This window comes from Vipera berus (genome assembly GCF_964194415.1).
Source record: "Vipera berus genome assembly, chromosome: 10".
NCBI classification, from domain to species: domain Eukaryota; kingdom Metazoa; phylum Chordata; class Lepidosauria; order Squamata; family Viperidae; genus Vipera; species Vipera berus.
The window spans coordinates 18,607,880-18,634,678 of record NC_138213.1 but is presented as its reverse complement, the minus strand read 5'-3'; the positions used below and the strand labels follow the sequence as shown (position 1 = coordinate 18,634,678).

Genomic DNA, 26,799 nt, shown 5'->3' with positions numbered 1-26,799 from the left:
GGCTGTCAGAGCAGTTTTAAGTTACATTTGTTTTTATGGATTTGGGGGTGTACTCATGGCAAACGATGGCTTATTTCTTGGGTTCCATTTTGGAAGTCTAGAATGTAAGTAAAAAAGGGTGAAGTTTTGATGGCATAGTTACAGATGCCATCTTGAATTTCTTGACCTCTCTTATGGATGTACATTCCCTACTAATTCTTCCACTGAATTTATATATTGAATCACAGGGACAATGTGTTAAGTAAACATGTTTTGACCACCACCCAGAGTCTATTGGAGTTGGGCAGCTATAATAAATTCAGATCAGTTGGTTGCAGAAATTGGGCATGTCTAGTCTAACCAAGAGAAGGACTAGTGTCAACATGATAGCAGTCTTCCAATATATGGGGGGCTGCCACAAAGAAGAGGGTGGTCAACCTATTCTCCCTTTCCAAAGTGACTCTGGGTGGCTGTTTGCCACTGGGGTATCAAGAATAAACTCTTGTTAAAAATCATGGAATCATAGTGCTGGAAGGGATCTTGGAGGTCATCTAGTCCAGGGGTGTCAAACTCAATTTCATTGAGGGCCACATCAGCATTGTGGTTGCCCTTGGGGGGCTGGGTGGGTATGGCCAGGGTGGGCGCGGCCTACTGGGTGGGTGTGGTTGGAGTGCGTATGGCCTGCTGGGTGGGCATGGCCAGCTCTACATCATTGGCATCAAAGGTGCCTATGGGGGCCCGGGCAGGAGTGGGACAGATCTGGGGGTCTCTGGCAGAAGGAGGGTCTCTGGGCCAGGGCCAAGGCAGTGGGGGCCATTCCCTCACTGTTTCCAGGATGGCTTCACGGGCCACATGAAACCACTTCGCGGGCCGGATCTGGCCCCCGGGCCTTGTGTCTGACATGTCTGATCTAGTCCAACCCCCTACCCAAGGCAGGAGACCTTACATCATGCCAGAAAAATGGTTGTCCAATCTTTTCTTGAAAACCTCCAGCTTGACAGATAGCAAAGCTCAAGTTTGCAGCCAAATTAGAGGAACTGTGCAGATGAATTCTAGTATTTGAGAGGCTGCCACAAAGAAGAGGGGGTTAACTCATTTTCCAAAGGACCTGAAGGCAGGACAAGAAGCAATGGATAGAAACTGATCGGGGAGAGAAGCAACCTGGAGTTAAGGAGAAACTTCCTGACAGTGAGGACAATTAACCAGTGGAACTGCTTGCCTCCAGAAGCTGTGGGTGCTCCATCACTGGAGGCTTTTAAGAAGAGACTGGACAGCCACTTGTCTCAAATTGTATAGGGTCTGGAGGTTGGACTAGAAGACCTCCAAGGTCCCTTCCATCTCTGTTATTGTCAAGGTATAAATCACCTTAGTAGAGGGCGAAGGACCGTGCTTCAGAGGATGCATGATGTGCATGAAGGAAATAAAACACGACACATAATCTTACTAAATACCTTTTAATTCTGTTATTCTGTTAATCAATCAATCCATGCTCTATCAACTTTCAGAGCCAGAAACATGCCCCAAACCTAACTTTATCTTGGTTGTTTTTCACAGCTGTTTTGAGCGTGCTGCGTGATGTAGCTATGGATTCCCGAATATGCCTTTGTTTTCTTGCCTGCTCGGTTTTTGTGAATGCAACATCAGGTAAAGACCTTTGGTGGGCTAAGGAGAAAGAGACAAGATTCTGATTTCTTTGCAAGGGTCGTGCCTGAGAACTGCAGTGGGTTGTTGAGGATGCTTCCATGCTAGCTAATTAATTCGTGGTTTTATTTATTTATTTATTGAACTTATACGCAGACCACCTCACTGCAACGGTGATTTTTTTTGTTTTTAGACACTTTTATATGCAATTTACCCAAGTTTTCGTGTGTTTTTGTTTTGTTATGCCAGTTCTTTACAGAATTACAAAAATTGTTTTGTTCTGCTAATCCTTTTATTTTTTTAAATCTTCTAGGATACTTCTGAATGTCTATATCACTTTTTTTTGTGGTAGCAGGTGGTAATGTCCCATTAGTCTGGCCTAATATCAGAGACATCATGCAGGGTCAGCTGTATTTAGGACTTGGATGTCAGAAAATCCCAGGATTATGAGTTAGACCAGTATTTCTAAACTTTAGCAACTTTTAAGTTGTGGGACTTCAACTCCCAGAATTTCCTAATTCAGTACTCCGCTCTCAAATGTTTAGAAGTCTCAATATTTGGTAAACTTTGGGCATATTGGATTTATTGAATTTATTTATCAGGGTTTCTTGTTCAGCTCCCAAAATAATCCATAAATCAGACTAGACTTTTAGCGAGTCGTTGAGGAGGTTTACCTGTGTCTTCTCTAAAAGAAGGCAAATGACCAGCGGTCTGCAAGGAGTAGAAATCCTTCCATTTCCCCACCGTCCAGTCAGAGCTGAAGAAGCTTCTTGGATGAGAAGTGAAAAGTCTTCAAAGAAAAAAACAAGAAAGTCCGGTTGCCTCCTGAAAAAAAGCATCTTTGGGACAGCCAGGACGACTGGATGACTGAGAAGTTCCATAGAGAACTGTATCCCTTAGCGATGGAAGTTTGCATCCCAGTTGTGATCATAAGTGAAGGACTACCTGTGATCTCCAACCAAGCAAGCCTTTCTGCAAATTGCAGGCCCAACATATCTGGTAGACGTCCTCTACTAGAAGAAGCTTCACACAGAGGGTGAACTCAGCTCTGAAGGCCTTTAATCTCACTTGAAGGTCACAACCACCATTTCTGTTCCTGCCCATTTCTGTTCTTCATGCTGATGTTGTGATACTAATGGGGACTCTTTCTTTCTCCTGTCTGTCACTTCTTCTTTCCCACATTCTATGCTGGCCCTGGGACCCAACATGGAACCAACCATCAAAGACCCACATGGCATTCAGCAGACAGAAAGAATGGAAGCAGATATGGAGATCTATGCAGATTATGTACACTCGGGGTGCCCTCCTGACGGGAGAAGGAAGTAGGTTCTTATTATTTGCATTTTTATGTTATAAAAGTGGGAGGAGAAAGTTTACCTTTTGACTAGTCCAGAGGTAGGCAACCTTGGCTCTTTTACGACTTGTGGACTTCAACTCCCAGAATTCCTGAGCCAGCATGGCTCAGCTTGGAAACCTCTCCCTTTCCGCTCAGCATGGCTGGCTCAGGAATTCTGGGAGTTGAAGTCCACGAGTCATAAAAGAGCCAAGGTTGCCTACCCCTGGACTAGTCTATATACAGTAGCTTCAAGGAAGCCATCTGAAAAATCCACAGTGTGTACAATTTTGGTTGGGGAACATGGGATGCCGAAAAAGAGGACTTTTATTTCCACAGTTCCCAGAGCAGGGAAAACACTGGCCCTTGAAATCATGATCCTCTGTACTATTTTATATCTCAGAGTACAAGTAGTCCTTGACTTACAACTGTTTAACAAGACTTCAAAGTTACAGCGTCTCAGAAAAAGTGATTTACGACCTGTCCTCACAATTATGACCATTGCACCACCGGGGCAATCATGTAATTGCAATTCGGGCGCTTCACAACTGGCTGTCATTTACAACTGGTTGCAGCGTCCTGTGGGTCACATGACTACCATTTATTATCTTCCCTGCTGGTTTTCGGGGGAAAAAAATCAATTTCAGAAGCTGGATTTGCTTAACCACCACGATGCCTTGCTTTACGACCACTGTAAAAATGGTCATAAAATTGGGCTCAGTTATGTAATGACTTGACTTACAACTGTATGAATTTACGACCAGAATTCTGGTCAAAGTTGTGATCAGGATGATTTGCAGTGAATATATTCAAGTCTTTAATTTCACCACTGAGTAACTGGTAGCTGAATGCCTTGCTGATGAAGACGTTTGAAATGATCTTTCTTGCTTTCGTTTATTTTAGAGCCGAGGCGCACATGCTCCTCTGCATAGTTGCAGATCTTTGTTGCTGGAAAAAAGGGTTGTAGCACTGCTTTGCAAGTAGTCGGAAATTGTATAGGGCAGTGATGGCGAACCTTTTAGAGACCGAGTGCCCAAACTGCAACCCCAAACCCACTTATGTATCATCAGGTGCCGGGTGGTGTGGCCCATTGGGTGGCGTGGCTGCAGTGGTAACGGCAGACTGGGTGGGACTAAAAAGTCCAATCAATCAATTCCAACTTTGCGAGATCTTTTTTTTCCCCGCGAGAAGTTGAAATTGATGGATTGATTGAACCTTTATTTTTTTTTGCACACGGCGGCAGAGGCCTAAAGTGAAAACCCAGCTGAAGGCCTAGGACTGGGGCGACGGTGCGCGTGGCCACAGAGAGGGCTCTGCGTGCCACCTGTGGCACGCGTGCCATAGGTTTGCCACCACGGGTAAAGGGTCTCCTGTTTGAGCAGGGGGTTGGATAGAAGACCTCCAAGGTCCCTTTCAGCTCTATTCTGATTGATTGAAATAATAGGTACTGAATTGCTGGCAATATCCAGGTGGAGCTGACACAAACTCTGGTGACTTGCAGTCTGATATTGTAGAAGGAAGGCAGCATTTTATTGCAGGATCCAATCTGGGTCGGTCACCGGGGCGAGAGGTTTTGCCTTCTGAGCTTGCAGACTTGTCCTGGAGCCCACCTTCAAGGAACCTCTCTCTAGCAGGGGTTGTGTGCTGTTCTTTATGTGGTATTTATAGTCCCTATTGTAAGTGGCTTTTTAGACATTGATTGGGGTATGTTGATGGCTGGCTTTGTAGTCGTTAGCTGTCCTTTGCTTGTGCTGCCCAGCCCTCACCTTCTAAGTACATGATAGGCTGGGAGTAAATTAGCACTCCTGTTGACTGAGGAGGGGCCTGTTTCCCAGGCTTCAGTCAGTTCCCTGGCTGTTTTGTGCCTGCTCGGCCAACAATCTTAGTAGTTGCAAAATTGAATGGCTGTCCTTGTTTATTGCAGTGTGAGGCGACAAAATGAGTCTGGGTCTCTTCATCTGACTGCTCGCTTGTGTTCTTGTAACAGCATTTTATGTCTATCCCTATATTTAATTTCACCTTAAGCTCAAGGCAGCATTTCCTACCATGCTTTCCAAATATATCAAGATTTCTAGTTTCTTTTAAAGTCTGAATGCATGAATAAATCTGAATGTATGCATGTGTAATTTCTGACTACTTTATCAGAGGAAAAGGAGGACTTTTGGGGATATATGTGATGGAATTGAAATGTTATAGAAAACATTTGTTAATGGAAACCATAGAAGAAATTTATCCCATACAGAGAAAACAACTATCTAGTCTGGTGCCTTTCAACCTTAGTGACTTTAAGAAGTTTGGATTTCAACTCCCAGCCAGCAGGAATTCTGGGAGTTGAAATTCATCCATCTTCCTTGCCAAGTTTGAGAAACACTGCGGTAGAGGAATGAAATAAAAGAGATGCTTATGCTTATGATTACCAGTTGGATCGCCGAGGTCTATGTTGCTCTACCAACTCTACAAATTATTTAATCTGAAAATTGACCACTGAATTACACCAGAATATATTCCTGTCATAAGGCCTGTGGTTTCTTTCTTTCTTGCTCTTATAGCGTGACAAAGAAATTGGAGGAGACCTTGATGAAAGTCCATTTCCAGAATGAACGTCACATTACTGCTCACTCTGATATTCAAACATTAATATACAGGTTAAACTCCGCTGAATTCAAAGGGTTAACTATCAACAGCAGTGATTTACTAGTAAGTATTTTTCCTTTTCCACACTCTTTAATTCTGTGTTTCTCAAGTTGGACAACTTGGAAGATCTGTGGATTTCAACTCCCAGAATTCCCCAGGCAGCATATTTCCTAGGGAATTCTAGGGATTGAAGTCCACCCAGCTTAAAAGTTGTCAAGATTGAGAAAGTTATTTGATCCATCTGAATAGAGAAGAGGGGAGGAGGAAGGATATTCAGTGCTAGCCCATTAACTTCTCCTCTGAATCACTCTGTTCTTGGTTCACACACACACACACACACACACACACACAGCCTGGATTCACAGAAAATCCTAAATCCTGCACTGAAAACCCACTACTGCTGTGTTCAAATAGCATGCTGCTGCATCCATATACAGAATATTATCATTAATGTGATTAACATGAGCATGTGATTAATTATTATTAAAGACAAGGTCTCCCATTGCATCCTAAGATATTGGCTACCTTCCTAGGCTGATCCACAGCCAGCCAACCTCATTTCAGTCTTATCCAGACATGATAACAGGATAGGATAGGATAGGATAGGATTCTTTATTGGCCAAGTGTGTGATTGGACACACAAGGAATTTGTCTTCGGTGCAGAAGCTCTCAGTGTATATAAAGCTATAAGTGATAAATCATGGTCATAGTCATCGTAAAAATACATTCATCATAAATCACAAGGTACAACACTAAGGGATAGTCGTAGGATACTAAATAAACAACATAAATCGTACTAGGAAACTAAATAAAACAATATAAATCTTAAGACACAAGCAACAAAGTCGTAAGTAAATAAGGAGATAGGTAATAGGAAAGATGAGAAGAGTAGTAGTAATATTAAATAGTAAATCACTTACTAAATGATGGGAGTTCCAACACAGGGTTTTAAATCTTGAGAATTGGGCATGTAAAGGGGAAAGTCTAATATACTGAAAGCGGCGTTGTTGATACTAATTTGCATAAATGTCTTTCATGCCGCACAGAACGATGTTTCAAGCACAATTCGGCATTCCATGCATTTTCCAAAAACACTCATGGACAAGGCCCAAAGGACCCCTGCAAAGGAGATGAGGCTTATCTGCATTTACCTGAAAGCTTCTTGCCTCTTTCAGGTAGGCCCTTGCTACAACTTTTAGGAGGTGACAGAGGTAGAAATTTGCCATAGGATGTCCATTCGTCAGTGATTTGAAGTTCCCCGGCGTTTGGAGACAAAAGATACCCAAGTGGCAGCTTCCTAACCCCATTTTGGCCTTAGAGCAGAAGTTGAGGATACTCTTGAGTATTTACAATTCTGTTGGTTTATGACCATAGTAAAGATCTGATTGATACACGCTCAGCTTTGGAAGGGAGGAGCAGGTAAGAAAGAAGCTCAAGGTTGCCCTGTCTTGATTTTCTTGAGTATACGAAATGGGTATAGAACCTGTCAAGCACTGGGGAAATCAGGAGATCCAGGCAGTTCAAATGTGTATAAGGATTTATTACAAGCTTAAGCTCTGTACAAGAATCTGAACTACTAACTGTCAAGGGAAATTAGCGGGAGTTAAGGATCGAAAGGAACTCAGATCTGGATTTAGATCTCTTGTGGGCACTCAGGGACTCCTGACTGATGACGTGTTTGACCCCTCCCTCAGGTTCAGCCTGGTCATCTCGTACGGAATCCTGACAGCTGTTCAATATTTTGCTGTTGTAACTCGTAACCATACATAAAAGACAGGAGAAGGAGAAGGACAGTATAGATGTGATCCTGCCTGCTGGGAAGTGTGGTCAGCAGCATCTTGTTTAGAATTCATCTGGCCCTGTGACCAAAACAGGTTCTCTACTCTTAATTTGAGTATCAGACTAGGATAAGAGATTTCAGGCCCTCACTCAGCCATAAACTTTCAGGCTGAGCTTATTATACAGTACTCTAAAACCATATACATATGTTAACCAAATCCAATTGTCCTGTGTACATAGCATGCTCGGCCCAAACAAACCATGGCTTAAGCGGATGGCCTGGTTCATTCAACGCGCTAAGTCAAAGCTCAGAACCTCGAATACACGGAACCCTGAATTACCCCCATTCCATTCTAATGTAGCCTAGCACGTTTCTTTTCCTTGTATTTCAGGATAGACAAAACAGCTCCTTGCTGAATGGTGTGATCTTAGGGGCCAGCCTTGGGAACATGAGTGTGGCCAACCTCGTTGAACCTGTGGAAATCAGGTTTTGGCATAAGCATCCATTGGTGAGTAGTGACACTGCCACGGGCATCATCCTTAATAGGTTCTTAGCACTCTGGCGGAATGAAAGCCAACTGTCCCCAAAACAGAGTTGAAGTCCACAAGTCATAAAAGAGCCAAGGTTGCCTACCCCTGGACTAGGGTAATCTTCTTGGAAGAAGTTATTCCGTGGTGTTGCAAACATTGCTCTAGGGCAGGGGTCGGCAACCTCGGCTCTTTTATGACTCGTGGACTTCAACTCCCAGAATTCCTGAGCCAGCTGTGGCGGATAGCAGAAAGAAATAAGAGTGCCAAAGTCATATAACTCCACCAGAAAATTCCCACCAGAAGCAGAAAAGTGTTAATGTCGTTTTTCCCGGGGTCTTTTTCCCCCTAGGTTCAGACCCTAGATCAGGGGTCTCCTACCTTGACAATTTTAAGACTTATGGACTTCCACTCCCAGAATCCTGCTGGCTGGGGAATTCTGGGAGTTGGTCCACAAGTCTTAAAGCTGCCAAAGTTGAACACCCCTGATTTACGTTCTTTTTTTTTCCCCTCAGAAAGGACTTAGGTCACCACAGTCTCCTGAGCTCTGAAGTTTGGAAATAGTCAAAATATTCCAGATATTTCAGAAGGCTGCTCCCAAAAGTCAGTTTTCATTAACTGCAGTGCTAGATCAACAATATTCTGCAAAAACTTCACAGTCCCTTTTGAGGAGTTGTGTAAAAAGTGCCGAGAATGGAATACCTTTTAAAAAAATATCTGTTTCAGTAAAAACCCACAGGAAACAGGTGTCACAAGCATAGTTGAAATATCCCAGGCTAGACCTTGAATGATGATGGGGAAGAATGTACAGTAGCTACAGGTCATTGTCCATTTGAATGAGTCCTGCAAAATTGCCATAGCATCAACGTTTCTCTTGTTTTCTCTCTCAACCATTCTAGGTTAATTTCAGCATGACCTGTGTATTTTGGGTGGAAGGAACAGGTAATGTCAAAATGCAAGCCAACAGCTAAGCTCAGAGAGCATGTAGGAATCCACAGTGCAATTATTTTTGTCTATCTCAGGGCTTTTCAACCAGTGGTACGGGTACCACCTGTGGTACATTGGCACCTGGCAGCTGGTATGTAACCATCCCAGAGAAGTGGTAGTGGGGGAGGGGAATGAGCTGAATCAGTGGCAGCACCGCACAAGCCTGAGCGAGAGATGGCTGGAGCTGCAGGGCTGTCAGGGCTCAGCGTAAGTGCCAAGATCAGCGCCAGGCTCCAGCTGGAGCTCAATGCTGATCCTGTCACTTCTGAGTCCAGAAGAAGCGCCGATCAGCTGGAATGTTGCAGCATCTCCAGGGTCTTGTGATTGATATTCAGATGCGTGGCAACTGATTCATGTTTATGACGGTCACAGTGTCCCAGGCTCATGTGAAGTGACCAAAACCTGCTGCAACCACCCAGCAGGAATAAAAAACGAACACCCCCCCACCCCACCCCCACTGCCAATCCTAAACAGAAATGTTCACAACAATGAAAACCTCGGACAGGAGGAAGAGCGCCGCCGGGCGGGCAGGCAGGCGTCTTGCTCGGCTGTGGCTTGGGGGGCACTTTTTTCAGTGCCATTGTAACTTCGAACAGTCACTAAGCAAACTGTTGTAAGTCGAGGACTACCTGTACTTCATCACTTTTTTTCCTTTTTTTGTTTTTGTCATCAATTTTTGACCCCTTGCTAGGCGACTGGTGGTACTCGGATGTTGCCCTATCCTAAAAGTGGTACAATGGGTGAAAAGGTTGAAAAGTCCTGATCTATCTTTCCTACCTTCTTTTTTTCTATCACAGTGACACCATACCATCTCCCCTGTCCCTATTTCTATCCTGATTTGGCATAATGGTCAGTCGGACAACCTGGAAGCCTAGGGCCTCCTTCTTGAGCAGGGGGCAGGGGGTTGGACTAGAAGATCTCCAAGATCTTCCAACTCTCTTATTCTGTAATTCTGTACCCCCAATCCATAGTTTGGTGATGCCTTTATTAGGATGACCTGAGGTGAAAGAGTTTGATTACACCTTTTGCAACTAACATATTTTATTAAAAGGCATGCATTTTTGTAAGGCGTAGCTTAGTTAGCCAGATGCATGGAATAAGCTTTCGTAACGCCTGTAACTTGCAAACATTTATGCCTGTTTATGACATACTTACATTATTAAATAAAGTGTGTGCAGATTCCTCCTGATTTTAGGCTACTAAAATGGGTCATACCCTATCATGTCAGATTAATATCTGTGGCGTATGTCTGAGAAAGGCAGGAGAAAACACACAGAGCTCTTTTTCAGGTAGATACATAGCTCTATCTCCTGTTTGGTGATCCTTCTAATTTTATTGTTAATACTGCTGATTTTCAAGACATTTTGCATTGCATCTTTTAGACAGTAAACCTGCAGATGGAATTTGTGCTTTAAAACTTTTGGTCAATGAAACTTGGTTTGTTTGTGTATGTGTGTGTGTGTATACTCATGTACATGCACCTACAAACACTTTTTGAGTATAATTGATGATGATGATAAATAATTGAGGAATTTACTGGACTCCTGACAGAGTGGTATCGTAAAGATGCTTGTGTCCTACTCAGAAGGTTGAGAGTACAATCCCAATTTTAGGAGATGTTTCTCTCCTAAAATTACAAGAAACAGCAAAGAAAAAAAATATATCTGCTGCAAACTCTGTGTGGTGTCAGGAAGGGCATCCAGCTAGCAAACTCTCAGCTCCATCCAGTCAGCACAACTCTACCCCAAATTAAGGGATTACAGGGTCATAAAAAGTATTTTTTATTAACCTCCTGAGTACTGTTGTGTATTGCTATATAAAAGGAAATCAAAATCTCCTTCCTGTGACTTATTAATGAACAAGCCAGTGGATCAACTAGACTCAGGTCCCTTTATTTTGGAAAACTTTCCCAGGTTTGGGAAACACTGCTATGGATAGTGAAGATGAACGCAGCCTGCCCATAAAATATTTTCTTCCTGGATCAACCTGGATCAAGATGGCAAGGAAGTAACAAGCAATAGGGAGAAAGCAGAGCTGCTTAATTCATTCTTTCCATCAACCTTCACACAAAAAGAAATTATAGCACAACATACCAAAAAACACACAAAAAAACGGCAAAAGACAAACTAGAAACAAACATTAAAATAAGCAAGAAAATGGTAAGAGAACACCTATCCGACCTTGATGAATATAAATCACCAGGACCCGACAGATTACATCCCTTGGACTAAGAAAACAGAATGGCTGGCTTTATCAAGACCACCTTGATCTGAGGACCTGGTTCATTGCTAAAAGTATGTGCTAAAATAATGCTATATGCCAGACATGTCAAACACAAGGCCTGGGGGCCAGATCTGGCCCGCGAAGTGGTTTCATGCAAAGCCATCCTGGAAAGAGTGAGGGAACGGCCCCCACTGCCTTGGCCCTGGCCCAGAGACCCTCCTTCTGCCAGAGACCCCCAGATCTGTCCCACTCCTGCCCAGGCCCCCATAGGCACCCTTGATGCGAACCATGTAGAGCTGGCCACGCCCACCCAGTAGGCCATACGCACTCTAGCCACGCCCACCCAGTAGGCCATACGCACTCTAGCCACGCCCACCCAGTAAGGCCACGCCCACCCTGGCCATACCCACCCGGCCCCTTGAGGGCAACCGCAATGCTGATGCGGCCCTCAATGAAATTGAGTTTGACACCCCTGCTATATGCTAAAATTATGAATCTCGATGCAAGTTGAACCACAAATACCCAATTCACCATGTTAGTTGAGCCTATATTGCGCGTTCTTTAAAAAAACACACCAAAACCAAAAAGAGCCAGCTAGAACTGTTTTTCTGAGCAGGGTGGTTGTTTTTCCGCAGGAGAAGACAACCTGGGGGAATGGAGTCCAAAGGGCTGTGAAACCAACACCAGCCAGGAGGAGGATGTCATTCTCTGCAAATGCGACCATCTCACCTATTTTGCTGTTCTTCTGGTAAGCCTGTTGCTCTTTAGGTCTCTGGTGCACCGACTCCTTCTTGAGAAGGTGTTCTGGAAAGTTGGGATGCTTGGGATGCAACCTTTTGCTCTGTTGAAGGCTCCTGTGTGGAAATGAAGTTCTCCTGACCAGAGAACCTCAATCTCATTCCGTAGGGCAGTGATGGCGAACCTTTTAGAGACCGAGTGCCCAAACTGCAATTCAAAACCCACTTATGTATCCTTGGGTGCTGGGTGGGCACTGGGCATGGCCCATTGGGTGGATGTGGCCCATTGGGTAGGTGTGGCCCATTGGGTGGGCGTGGCTGTGGTGGTAATGGCAGACTGGGTGGGACTAAAAAGTTCAATCAATCAATTCCAATTCTTTTATTTTCCCTGTGAGAAGTTGAAATTGATTGATTGATTGAACCCTTTTTTTTGCACACGGCAGTGGAGGCCTAAAGTGAAAAGGTTTTATAAAACCCAGCTGAAGGCCTGGGACTGGGGGGGACGGCGCACGTACCCACAGAGAGGGCTCAGCATGCCACCTTTGGCACACGTGCCATAGGTTTGCCACCACGGCCATAGAGTCTTTTGGCAGCTATCTTCTAGTCTCACCTAAAACACTGCACAAAGTATGCCCCGTTTAACTTTACTTACTTAGCATAAAACTGAATCCCAAGGGAAGGCAACAGAGAAGTTATTTCTGCCTGCTGTTTGCACACTCAAGTCATTTCACTTGCTGGAGAGTAACGGTCTAAGGTAGGAAGGGGTAATTTTGGAGGATAGAGCAACTCTAGAATTTGGGAAGCATGTGATGAGTGCATACCAGGCATAGCCACTCATGAAACACCCATTGCCTAGAAGGGGCACCAACGGTTAGGGTGCTCTTTGCCATCCCAGAGAGAACTTTGTGGACTCTTCGACAATCCTAGAACTCATGCAGATGAGTTGCTCGAGCAGGGGGGGGCTGGACTAGAACAGGGCTTTTCAACCAGTGGTACGGGTACCACCTGTGGTACATTAGCACCTGGCACTTGTGGTACGCAACCATCCTAGAAAAGTGGTAGCGGGGGAGGGGAATGAGCTGAACCGGTGGCAGCACCGCACAAGCCTGAGCGAGAGACGGCTGGAGCTGCAGGGCTGTCAGGGCTCAGCGGAAGCGCCAGGATCAGTGCCAGGCTCCAGCTGGAGCTTGGCGCTGATTCCGGCGCTTCTGCTGAGCCTAGAAGAAGCGCCGATCAGCTGGAATGTTGCAGCATCTCCAGGATCTTGTGATTGACATTCAGATGCTTGGCAACTGATTCACATTTATGACGGTCACAGTGTCCCAGGCTCATGTGAAGTGACCAAAACCTGCTGCAACCACCCAGCAGACAGGAGGGGAGGGAATAAAAAACGAACACCCCCCACCCCACCCCCGCTGCCGATCCTCAACAGAAATGCTCACAACAGTGAAAACCTCAGACAGGAGGAAGAGCGCCACCAGGCAGGCAGGCAGGTGTCTTGCTCGGCTGTGGCTTGGGGGGCACTTTTTTCAGTGCCATTGTAACTTCAAACAGTCACTAAGCGAACTGTTGTAAGTCGAGGACTACCTGTACTTCATCACTTTATTCCTTTTTTTGTCATCAAGTTTTTGACCCTTTGCTAGGCGACTGGTGGTACTCGGATGTTGCCATATCCTAAAAGTGGTACAGTGGGTGAAAAGGTTGAAAAGCCCTGGATTATAAGACCTCCAAGGTCCCTTCCAACTCTTATTATTCTATGTTCTATGTTCTAACACATTGTTAAAGGTAGTGAATCCTTCTCTGTTGGCCATGCTCCTCAAATGGATACTATCTAAAAGATGTGTAAGTCCAGGTCACGTTCCATCCATCTCGGATAGTGTGGTGTGTGCTGATGGGGGATCATGGAGGTTGCCGTGCAGGACATCCAGTTGGTAGGAGTTAATTACCTGCGCAAGAAATACGCATCCATTTCCTTGTAATTGGCTGTGCCATTTCTTCTTTCTCCCCTTATTCAGCAACTGTCTTCAGAGTCTCCGGATGAAGAGTTACTGGCCCCTTTAGAGTATCTGAGTGACATCGGCTGTGGAGTCTCAGCGTTGGCTTGTTTGATCACCATCTTCTTATACCTCTTCACCAGGTAACCCCAGAACTCTTTCAGGGTCAGAGAAAGAGGCTATCCCAGGGCACAAGAACAAGGAGAGGTCCATTTCTGCCCTTAATTTCTCGGTTGCTGCGCGGGGTCATCTTACTGAGATGGCATATCATTGTTTAAATAATTTAAAGTAATTTAATTTAGAAAAGTAAAGCAAATGAAAATATGTAACAGATAAAGTACAATAAAGCAAACTACATAAAGCAAAATAAAATAAAAATGATCAAACAAAACAGAAATATGTAAAATTAAAGTAAGATGAAATGAAAAAAATAAAGAGTACATGACAGTTGCAGCACCCCAGGGTCACACAAATGTCACTTGTGACCTTCCCAGCTGGCTTCCCAGGAGCAAAGTCAGTGAGAGAAGACAGATTCAGTTAACGACTATGTGATTCACTTTACAACTGCATTGATTCGCTTAACAACTGCAGTGTTATAGAACCTCTTGCTTGAGCTGGGGGCTGCACTAGAAGACCTCTAAGGTCCCTTCCAGCTCTATTCTGTTCTGTTCTGTTCTGTTCTACTCTACTCTACTCTACTCTATTCCGTTCCGTTCCGTTCTGTTCCAATCCATTCTATTCTATTCTATTCTATTCTATTCTATTCTATTCTATTCTATTCTATTCTATTCTATTCTATTCTATTCTATTCTATTCTATTCTATTCTATTCTATTCTATTCTATTCTATTCTATTCTATTCTATTCTATTCTATTCTATTTTCCATTCCATTCCGTTCTGTTCCGTTCCATTCCCTCTTCTCTTCTCTTCTCTTCTCTTCTCTTCTCTTCTCTTCTCTTCTCTTCTCTTCTCTTCTCTTCTCTTCTCTTCTCTTCTCTTCTCTTCTATTTTCTCTTCTCTTCTCTTCTCTTCTATTCTCTTCTATTCTATTCTATTCTATTCTATTCTATTCTATTCTATTCTATTCTATTCTATTCTATTCTATTCTATTCTATTCTATTCTATTCTATTCTATTCTATTCTATTCTATTCTATTCTATTCTATTCTATTCTATTCTATTCTATTCTATTCTACAACATCTACAGACTATGCAAAAGAGACGATCAAACAGCCCAAAAAAGAACAAGACCCTAGCCCCTCTCCACCAGTAGTCAGCACTCAGATCAGCATAGATGAACTCCAAAGTCACCTTCAGGCCAACAATCAAGTAAGCAACACCCCAATCAAGAAACTGCCACAGAGCCATTAGTAAACAGCCCAACCGAAGAATCCCTAAGACCCCCCCCCCCGTCACCCAGACAGGCAAGACACCAGAACATATAAACCGACAGCAAACAGCATTCCTTAATAGCACTATGATGTTACCTAGTTAAGGTAATGAAACGCTGGCAAGAAAATGCTTCTTTCTCTCCTTTCTGGATCTTACCGCCTCCAACTCTCCAGTTGATCTCCTTCCCCTTTCTCCTTGTAGGAAGCTCTATCACGATTCCACAACCAAGATCCACATCAATCTTCTGGGGGCCCTTTTCTTTCTCAACATGTTATTCTTGATCAGCGAGACTTTGGATAAGCGCTCGTGGGGGTGCAGGGTCCTGGCTGCCTTCCTCCACTACTCCTTGCTGGGAAGTTTGACCTGGATGGCCATTGAGGGCTTCCACCTCTACATGCTGGTGATCAAAGTCTACAACACCTACATAAACCGCTACCTGCTCAAGCTGTGCGCTGCAGGGTGGGGTAAGGATTCATATTCTGACTGTATCGGAAAACACATCGTAGTGAAGTCTCCTTCTGAATTCCCTGGTCTCTTGATTGCTTTCCAAAACAAGAAACGTAGCTTGTGCATCTCGCTGAAAAATTACTTGCACTGAACTTCTCCAGTGGGAGAAAAGAAGTAGTATCTGAGTAGTAGAAAGAAGGCATTAACAAGGAAAATACTTCGGCTTCTATCTTTCCTATTCCTGAGGCACCAAGGTAGTGTCCATAGCACACACTCCTCCAGTTTTTACCTGAGTCGTCTTGATGTTAGTTGCGAAATCGTGTCCGACCCATCATGACCCCATGGACAACGTTCCTCCAGGCCTTCCTGTCCTCTACCATCTTCTGGAGTCCATTTAGGCTCACATCCCCTGCTTCAGTGACTCCCTCCAGCCACCTCATTCTCTGTCATCCCCTTCTTCTCTTGCCCTCCACCTTTCCCAGCATTAGGCTCTTCTCCAGTGAGTCCTTCCTTCTCATGAGGTGGCCAAAGTGTTTGAGTTTCAACTTCAGGATCTGGCCTTCTAAAGAGCAGTCAGGGTTGATCTCCTCTAGGCCTGACCTGTTCTGAACCAGCCCTCTTCTGGCCTTGTAAAGGCAAACCCCTATTTAGGAAGAAGAGACTGGAGAGCTTCCAAGGCTAAAAGGCATCTGCCAAGATTTAATTACGCAGTTAACAAAAACACAAGAGCTTGTCTTCTCAAGCGGAAAAGTTGCTTTCAGCAACCAGCCCCTCCCCAAACACTCCTTTTATAGAGAGCTCAGGGCGTGGTCTCCCTGTGCCTCCTCCCGAGGAGTCCCACATTCTTTCTTTGTTTGTTCCTGCTCGACTGCCTCCTGTGTCGGGCGTCCTTGAACAGGGCCAGCTGTGGGTCATCATCTTCCGCACTATCGGGCTCACGCAGCTGAGAAGAGGGCCCCGGCTGGGAACTCTGCCAAGCCTCCACGCCATCATCAACCGGTTCGTCTCCCACACGGTCCTCCTCCCCCTCATCTGAGTCATCCGACACATCTGAGCCGGCTGCCGAAACCACAGGCTGGCCCTGAGTCACAACATGACCGGTTGGATCGCCTTGCAGTCCAAGGGACTCGCAGGAGTCTTCTCCAGCACCATAGTTCAAAGGCCTCAATTCTTTGGCGCTCAGCCTTTTTTATGGTCCAACTTTCACTGCCATACATTGCAACTGGGAAGACCATAGCCTTGACTACACGCACTTTTGTTGACAGGGTGATGTCTCTGCTTTTTAGTGTGCTGTCTAGGTTTGCCATGGCTTTCCTCCCCAGGAGCAAGCGTCTTTTAATTTCTTGGCTGCAGTCCCCATCTGCGGTGGTCTTGGAGCCCAGGAAGATAAAATCTGTCACTACTTGCATTTCTTCCCCATCTATTTGCCAGGAATTGAGAGGGCCGGATGCCATGATCTTGGTTTTCTTAATGTTGAGTTTCAAGCCAACTTTTGCACTCTCCTTCTTTACCAGCAACATGAGGCTCTTTAGTTCCTCTTCACTTTCTGCCATTAGGTGAGTCTAAAAGATGGCAACTGAAGCAGCTTCTCATTCTCCAAAGCAGGGATCTTCAAACTTAGTAACTTTAAGACTGGTGGACTTCAAATCCCAGAATTCCCCAGCCAGTTCTGGGAGTTGAAGTCCATTAGTCTGAAAGCTCTAAAGTACAGGTAGTCCTTGACTTACAACAGTTCATTGAGTGACCGTTCAAAGTTACAACGGCACTGAAAAATGTGACTTATGACCATTTTTCACACTTTCACACTTAACGACCATTGTAGTATCCCCACGGTCACGTGATCAAAATTCAGATGCTTGGCAATTGACTCATATTTACGACGGTCATAGTGTCCCAGGGTCAGGTGATCCCCTTTTGTGACTTTCTGAACAGCAAAGTCAATGGGGAAGCCAGATTCACTTAAGAACCGTCTTACTAACTTAACCACTGCTGGATTCACTTAAGAACTGTGGCCAGAAAGGTCGTAAAATGGGGCAAAACTCACTTAACAAATGTCTCACTTAACAACATAAATTTCAGGCTCAGTTGTGGTCGTAATTGTTTCCCAATTCTGTCAAGTTTAAGATTTGTGGATTTCAGCTCCCAGAATCCCCTTGGCAGCATGCCTTTGCTCGTCAGTCTTCCCCATCTCACCCAAAATTAAATTCTACACCAATGTAGTCGCTCCGTTACATCTGACAGGGAAATGTAGCTCATGAAAGTTGCTGCCTTTGAATCAAGTCTCTTAACTGGAAAAGGTGCAAGCAGATTTCCTTCTGATTAGAGAGAGAGGGGAAGTTTCAGGCCAGGTGAAAGATAGACACAGGACACCTGGGAACAACTTGCCTTTCATCTGGACCAGGGGTAGGCAACCTTGGCTCTTTTATGACTCGTGGACTTCAACTCCCAGAATTCCTGAGCCAGCATGGCTCAGCATGGAAACCTCTCCCTTTCCCCTCAGCATGGCTGGCTCAGGAATTCTGGGAGTTGAAGTCCACGAGTCATAAAAGAGCCAAGGTTGCCGACCCCTGATTTGGACACTCACCATTTGTCCTTGTGGATCAAAGACTGGAGCCAAAGATGGAGCCACCTTCATTCAGGGTGGCGGTTGAATCTTCTAAATCAGAGGGGGGGCCCCAACCTTTTGGGCACCAGGGACTGGTTCCATGGAGAGATTTTTCCGTGGATCGGAGGGTGTGTGGTTTTGCATGCTGCCTACATCTCCTGGATGGGGTTTTCCTTGTTTGTGCGGACCGGCTGCTGGCATGGACCGGGGATTGGGGCCCCCTGTTTCTAAATGTAATTGCTTTGGAGAAACATTGCCTTTTATTTCGGAGTCTATCGCAATTTTCCTTCTCTCCTTCTGCAGGTTTGCCTGGAGTCATAATCCTGATCAGCTTCCTTAGCAGGCAGACGGTTTATGGTGAGCATATCCTCACAACTGGCTCTTCATACAAGAACGTTTCAATGTGAGTAATGGGGAAGCAGCTGCCTCAGCAGTGCAGTTTTAACTGGTGTACACAGGCAGCCCTTGGCTTAGGACCACAATTGAGCCTAAAATTTCTGTTGTTAAGTGAAACATTTGTTAAGTGAGTTTTGCCCCATTTTTTCTTGCCACAGTTATTTCAGCGAATCACTGCAGCTGTTCAGTTAGTAACCTGGTTGTTAAGTGAATCTGGCTTCCCCCATTGACTTGGCTTGTCGGAAGGTTGCAAAAGGGGATCACGTGTCCCCAGGATACAGCAACCGTCGTAAATATGAGCCAGTTGCCAAGCGTCTGAATTCTGTTCACGTGACCCAGGGGAGGCTGCAATGGTCATAAGTGGTGAAAAACGATCATAAGTCACTTTTTTCAGTGCCGATGTAACTTTGAACGGTCACTAAACAAATTGTTGTAAGTTGAGGACTACCTGTACAGTTCCTTCCCACTCTGTTATCCTGTTCTGTTAACTTCTTGTGGCCTCATTTCCTACCATCTTGGCAGGAAGACTTTGCCAAATTTTGAATTCTCAGAATATAGGTAGTCCTCGACTTACAAACATTCATTTAGTGGTCGTTCCAAGTCGTAACAACACTAGAAAAAGTGACTTAGGACTGATTTTCACACTTAACAACTGTTGTAGCATCCCCATGGTCACATGATCAAAATTCAGACACTTGGCAACTGGCATGTACATATGACATTTGCAGTGTCCTGGGGTCTCGTGATCCCCTTTTGCGACCCTCTGACCAGCAAAGTCAGTGGGGAAAGCAGATTCACTTAACAACCGGGTGACTAACTTATCAACTGCAGTGATTCCCTTAACAACTGTGGCAAGAAAGGTCATAAAACGGGGCAAACCTCACTTAGCAAATGTCTAACTCGGGGGTAGGCAACCTTGGCTCTTTTATGACTCGTGGACCTCAACTCCCAGAATTCCTGAGCCAGCATGGGGGAACTATGGGCCCTTCATGACTCATGGACTTCAACTCCCAGAATTCCTGAGCCAGCATGGCTCAGCTTGGAAACCTCTCCCTTTCCCCTCAGCGTGGCTGGCTAAGGAATTCTGGGAGTTGAAGTCCACGAGTCATGAAAGAGCCAAGGTTGCCTATCCCTAACTTAACAACAGAAATTTTGGGTTCAGTTGTGGTCATAAGCCGAGGACTGCCTGTATTTTGCCTGACAAGCTTTTTCACATAACACTTCTGGCCCGGACTCCCATTTCTTTTATGTCACCATTCTCTCGGTTGAGCTCTTCTTCCTGTTCCTCAAAATTATTCAGCCTGCCCATTACAGTGCCTGATCCTCCACTTCTCTTTTGGGGAGAAGACAATTTAAAGAGAAGAGAAGAAGGGGACGACAGAGAAGGAGGTGGCTGGATAGAGTCACTGAAGCAGTAGGCGTGAGCCTAAATGGACTCCAGAAGATGATAGAGGACAGGAAGGCCTGGAGGAACGTTGTCCGTGGGGTCACGATGGGTCGCACACGACTTCGCAACTAATAACAACAATGACAAGTGTGTTTTAGAACTTGGTTATCTGTCTGTTTTGTAAGCTACGATTAATAACAATTGCAATATATAGCAGTGAAAGTTGGACCATAAGAAAGGCTGAGCGCCAAAGAATTGAGGCCTTTGAACTATGGTGCTGGAGAAGACTCCTGCGAGTCCCTTGGACTGCAAGGCGATCAAACCGGTCAGTCCTAGAGGAGATCAACCCTGACTGCTCTTTAGAAGGCCAGATCCTGAAGCTGAAACTCAAATACTTTGGCCACCTAATGAGAAGGAAGGACTCACTGGAGAAGAGCCTAATGCTGGGAAAGGTTGAGGGCAAGAGAAGAAGGGGACGACAGAGAAGGAGGTGGCTGGATGGAGTCACTGAAGCAGTAGGTGTGAGCTTAAAGGGACCCCAGAAGATGGTAGAGGACAGGAAGGCCTGGAGGAACGTTGTCCATGGGGTCGCGATGGGTCTGACACGACTTTGCAACTAACAACAACAACAACAATTTAAATTTAAAAACAGAACCTACAATTTCTACAAGCTCCCCATGAACACAGGAAGTAGTGCAGAACAATGGGGGGGGGGGTTGTAGTTCGGTAATCTTACACTTGTCATAACTAAATACCTGGTTGTGCATTGTGGAAGCTGCATGCTACATCAAAACCAGAACTCTCTTTATCTTATTTATTTAATTTATTTATTTAATTTAATTTGTATACCGCCCTTCTCCCGAAGGACTCAGGGCGGTTAACAGGGCAATAAATACCAAAATACAAAAATTAAAAACAGATTAAACCATAGTGCCCAAATACAATAAATAAATTACTTAAAAACAATAATTAAAACCCAAACCCATCAGACCAGGCCGGCTTGTTCAAACAAATAGGTTTTTAGATCACGTCGGAAGGAGCGAAGGTCGGGAGGTCTTCACATCTTCCTGCTATTATCCTGCAATGAACAGATTACACAAAAGAATAATTGTTGCTGATTTTTATAGCTTTATCAGAAGTTTAAAATTAGATTGCATTCACACAATGTGCTTAGCCAACTCAACTAAAAATGTAGGAGCTGCATTCACACATGGTAAACTTGGCTGGCGTTACTCTTTGTTGGATTTTTGTTTTGTTTTATACATGTGTGATTTAATGCATGGTTCAAACTTGGCCTCTTTGGTGTACGAACTCTGGGTTAATGCAAAAAGCAAATTAAAAACGTGTGACCACGACTGCTCTCATCCTGTGGAAAGGATTGATGCTGGACAATGATAATGATAATAATAATGATAATAATAATAATAATAATAATAATAATAATAATAATAATAATAATAATAATAATAATATACCTGGTTGATACCTAGGATGCTGGCAGCAGCCCGTGTCAACCATTAGTGCCAGTCAATTTGAGTGTTCAGTTGACTGAGTTTCATGTTTTATGAATAAAAGTTTTATAATAATGATGATGATGATTATGATGATGATGTTGGAAGGGACCTTGGAGGTCATCTAGTCCAACCCCCTGCTGAGACAAGAAACCCTATACCATTTCGGGCAAATGGCTGTTCAGTCTCTTCTTAAAAACTTCCAGTGTTGGAGCATTCACTGCCTCTGGAGGCAGGTTGTTCCACTGGTTAATTGTTCTCACTGTCAGGAAGTTTCTCCTTAGTTCTAGGTTGCTTCCCTCCTTGGTTAGTTTCCATCCGTTGCTTCTTGTCCTGCCTTTGGGCGCTTTGGAGAATAGCTTGGCTCCCTCTTCTTTGGGGCAGCCCCTGAGATGTTGGAAGACTGCTATCATGTCCCCCCTCATCCTTCTCGTCATTAAACTAGACACACCCAATTCCAGCAACCGTTCCCTGTATGTTTTAGCCTCCAGTCCCCTGATCATCTTCTTTGTCTCTCATAAAGGAGCATCTGATCACTGGGTTTTCTTCTCCTCCAGATGCTGGATCACCTCTCCCATCTTGCACCGTATCACCTTTGCGTATGCTGGTGGCACCGTGTTCTTCAACATGGTTGTCTTGGCAATGGTGGTGCACAAGCTGAGACAGCTCAGAGCTTGCCCTCTTCATCAGCCTAAGGAACACACCTGCAAAGACGTGGGAACCGTTCTCGGGATGACCTTCCTCCTGGGGACAACCTGGGCGTTGGCCTTCGTGACCTTTGGTGTCTTCTCAGTTCCACAGATCTTCCTCTTCACGATCTTCAACTCTCTGCAAGGTTTGCAAGAACTGCAGACTGCTGATCCAAGAAGCTTCTTCAGCTCTGACTAGATGGTGAGGAATGGACTATTCCATGTTCCAGAAAACACTGCAGACTCCAGGAACCATCTGCGCTTCAGTTTGAGAGGCAGACAACCCAGACCCATCCCCAGCAGCCTTGCGCCCGTCTTCAACGGTGAAGGGACCCAGGGCAGAAAACATCCTGCATCCAAGAAGACTCCACACCCATTTGCACCACTCAGGTGACCCTGAGGACACAGAGGAACCTCCAAGTGGCCTCAACGACTCTCTGAAAGGAGGCAAATGAGCAGCCGTCTGCAAGGAGTATAAATCCTTCCATTCCCCACCATCCAGTCAGAGCTGAGGAAGCTTCTTGGAGGAGAAGTGAAACCCCTTCAAAGGAAAAATAAGGAAGTCCAGTTGCCTCCTGAAAAAGCACCTTTGATGCAGATTGCTGAGATCCTACATTCCCCAGCCCAGTATATTCCAGTATGCAAATGTTCTGATTCCTTTTTCCTTTCCTTGCAGGAGCCATCATCTGTCTCTGGTACTGCTTTTTACGGTGTCGTTCGGCATCAAAACGTTCAGGTGGATTCTCTCAATCATCGGCAATGTCCCCGGGTTTGTGAAGCCCCTGGACCAAAGAAGGTCTTGGGGATTGTAGCCAGACTCAGGAAAGACATCTGGGCACTGCAGCCCCCTACCATGCATTGGGGACATTATTGTTTCCCCTAAGTTGGGCCTGGAAGGAAGGAATATTTTGTCTTCGTGACAGTCGAAAGAACAGGGAAGTCACGTGCAAGGACAGATCCCAATCCAGGTAGTCCTTGACTGACAAACATTTGTTTAGCGACCGTTCAAAGTTACAACGGCACTGGAAAAAAAAGATTTACGACCGTTTTTCACACTTTACAACCTTTGCAGCATCCCCAGGGTGACGTGATTTACATTCGGGTGCTTGGCGACTGATTCATATTTATGATGGTCACAGTGTCCCCTTTTGCAACCTTCTGACAAGCAAAGTCAGTGGAGAAGCCAGATTCACTTAACAGCCACGTTCTCATTTAACAACTGAACCAGTTCACTTAACAACTATGGCAAGAAAGGTTGTAAAATGGAGCAAAACTCACTTAACAGCTGTTTTGCTTAGCATGGAAATTTTCGGCTCAGTAATGGTCATAAGTTGAGGACTGCCTATAACAGATATTGAAGGAAGAGTGTTGGGACATCAGGCATGACTAATACTGAAGGTATTTTATTTTATTTTATTTTATTATTTTATTTTATTTTATTTTATTTTATTTTATTTTATTTTATTTTATTTTATTTTATTTTATTTTATTATTTTATTTTATTTATTTTATTTTATTTTATTATTTTATTATATTTTATTTTATTTTATTATTTTATTTATTTTAATTATTTTATTTTATTTATTTTATTTTATTTTATTATTTTATTTATTTTAATTATTTTATTTAATTATTTTATTATATTTATTTATTTTTTAATTTTGTTTATTTTATTTTATTTTATTGTTTTATTTTATTTTATTTTATTATATTTTATTATATTTTATTATTTTGTTTATTTTATTTTATTTTATTGTTTTATTTTATTTTATTTTATTATATTTTATTATATTTTATTATTTTATTTATTATTTTATTATTTTATTATTTTATTTTATTTTATTTTATTTTATTTTATTTTATTTTATTTTATTTTATTTTATTTTATTATTTTATTATTTTATTTTCACCAACAACAGTCAGGCAGAATCAGGCCCAGGGCTCCTGTCCTCGTTCCCAGCCACAGCCTTGGAGACCCAGTTGGTGTTTGCTCAGCTGTCATCTGGTAAACCAGAAAGCAGATGAGAAATACTCGGTTGCTTTTTTTTTATTTTTGTAATTTACATGCCAACTCTTTCCACAAATTCAAATTTTATTTTGCTTTGTTTGCATAAGTCATTTTTGTTTCCATTTCTCTTGTGGTTAACTCAGAAAACGGTTGCTATAAATGGCTGGCTTCTTGCAAAATATTTTTCTTTCCTCTTCTTTATCTCATCTAGAGTCACTTCTTGTTTTCTTTTGCTTCTGCTTTTTAGGTTTGGTATTAGGTTGAATAAAAGATTCTCTCAAAAAAGCTTTACCCACATCCTACATTAGCCTAATATTTGTACCTTTATTCTGTTTGTCCCAAAGGTGCTTTTTTCAGAAGGCAACTGGATTTTCTTGTTTTTCTTTGAAAACGTTTTGCTTCTCCTCGAAGAAGCTTCTTCAGCTCTGACTGGATGGTGGGGAACGGAAGGATTTATACACCTTGCGGACAGCTGGTCATTTGCATCCTTTGAGAGAGGACAACCTCCAAGTGGCCTCAAGTACTCTCTAAAAGAAGGCAAACAACCAGCTGTCTGCAAGGAATATAAATCCTTCCATTTCCCACCATCCAGTAAGAACTGAAGAAGCTTCTTGGATGAGAAGCGAAACGTCTTCAAAGAAAAACAAGAAAGCCCAGTTGCCTCCTGAAAAAAAAAAGCATCTTTGGGACAACCATGACCTGGATGATTGAGAGGTCCCATAGACTTTATTTTGTTTGTTTTATTATCTTTATTTTTATTCTGAATAAATTCTTTCAGTCTTTTTTGCACTCCTCTATTATTAGTTGTTTTTTTAAAAAAAAATAATGTCTCATTCAATCTCCATCTGAAGGAACTGATCTTCCTTTTAAAAGTGAAAGTCATTATATGGTATTACGATCTGAAAACGTCTTTGGCAATATCCATTTTGTTGACACTGGTAGCTAAATTCATAGAACCCCAGAACGTAGAAGTAATCCTTGAGTTGCAACCACAATTGACCCTGGCAATAAAGTGGATCACCCTGTGACTGGACCCAATTTTACAACTTTTTCCATAGCAGTTGTTTAAATGAACCTGGCAGTTATTAAGGAAACCCGTTGTTCCCTACGCAGCGGGGTTTGCCAGACATAGGAAGTAAATGCCTCTTTCTGGCAAAATTATCATGAATTGCAGTCCCGTGACCCTGGGGCGTGGCAAAAACAGCTGACTGCCCCATATGCAAGCATGGGACAGTGAAGTGTGTGTGTGTGTGTGTGTGTGTGTGTGTGTGTGTGTGTGTGCGGGGGAGACTTCGGAACTTGGAAACCATTTAGCTTTGGGGGGGGGAAGTTCCCTTGTAACTTCAAATGGTGTTTAAGTGACTGTATCACTTCTTGGAAAAGATTTGTATCTTTCAGACAAATAAATATATTTTCTCAAATCCCCGTTTTCACGTCTCTATACTTCCACACTAGAAACACTAAACTGCCTATTGTATGCAAATATTTTTATACTTCGCCTTCTGTTAATGCCTTTCTTACAGATTCAAGAGCAGCCTAATCAAGACCAAGAACCAAGAAAACTACTAACAGACACTTCTTATAAATAGACAGCCAACTCCACTCCCTGCTAGCACTGATAATGTAACCTAGTTGGGCAATGAAATGTCTACAAGAAAACATCCAAGCTCAGAGACTACCAAGGACCCACAGTCCTCCTCCTCCTCCTCCTCCTCCTCGCTTCTAGCACTGATGATGTTACCTAGTTGGACAATGAGATGTCTGCAAGGAAACATTCAAGCTCAGAGACTACCAAGGACCCACAGTCCTTCTCCTCCTCCTCCTCCTCCTCCTCCTCCTCCTCCTCCTCCTCCTCCTCCTCCTCCTCCTCCCCCTCCTCCTCCTCGCTTCTAGCACTGATGATGTTACCTAGTTGGTCAATGAGATGTCTGCAAGGAAACATTCAAGCTCAGAGACTACCAAGGACCCACAGTCCTTCTCCTCCTCCTCCTCCTCCTCCTCCTCCTCCTCCTCCTCCTCCTCCTCCTCCCCCTCCTCCTCCTCGCTTCTAGCACTGATGATGTTACCTAGTTGGTCAATGAGATGTCTGCAAGGAAACATTCAAGCTCAGAGACTACCAAGGACCCAGTCCTCCTCCTCCTCCTCCTCCTCCTCCTCCTCCTCCTCCTCCTCCTCCTCCTCCTCCTCCTCCTCCTCCTCCTCGCTTCTAGCACTGATGATGTTACCTAGTTGGACAATGAGATGTCTGCAAGGAAACATTCAAGCTCAGAGACTACCAAGGACCCACAGTCCTCCTCCTCCTCCTCCTCCTCCTCCTCCTCGCTTCTAGCAATGATGATGTTACCTAGTTGGTCAATGAGATGTCTGCAAGAAAACATTCAAGCTCAGAGAGCACCAGGGACTCCACGGAGTCCAATTCCCTAACCCAAGTCAACACAGCCATTTGTATTGTAGGGGAAAAAGGACGCAACATGTCCACAGTGAGCCAGGGAGAAAGTGGATTTTGAAAAAATATTTCTGCCTGAATTTT

At 43.9% G+C, this 26,799-nt stretch overlaps 1 protein-coding gene across 1 annotated transcript; it reads left to right on the top strand.

The window, feature by feature from the left end:
• The first annotated feature begins 938 nt into the window (after window positions 1-938).
• ADGRG5 (adhesion G protein-coupled receptor G5) lies at window positions 939-25,684 on the top strand. Its single transcript, XM_081335925.1, has 12 exons — window positions 939-1,623; window positions 2,846-2,942; window positions 5,503-5,650; window positions 6,634-6,762; window positions 7,759-7,875; window positions 8,794-8,836; window positions 11,740-11,852; window positions 13,857-13,978; window positions 15,428-15,690; window positions 18,582-18,681; window positions 22,130-22,407; window positions 22,938-25,684. The coding sequence occupies exons 1-12, from the start codon at window positions 1,563-1,565 to the stop codon at window positions 23,036-23,038; spliced, it is 1,572 nt and encodes a 523-aa protein (XP_081192051.1). The 5' UTR covers window positions 939-1,562; the 3' UTR covers window positions 23,039-25,684.
• Window positions 25,685-26,799: the final 1,115 nt, after the last annotated feature.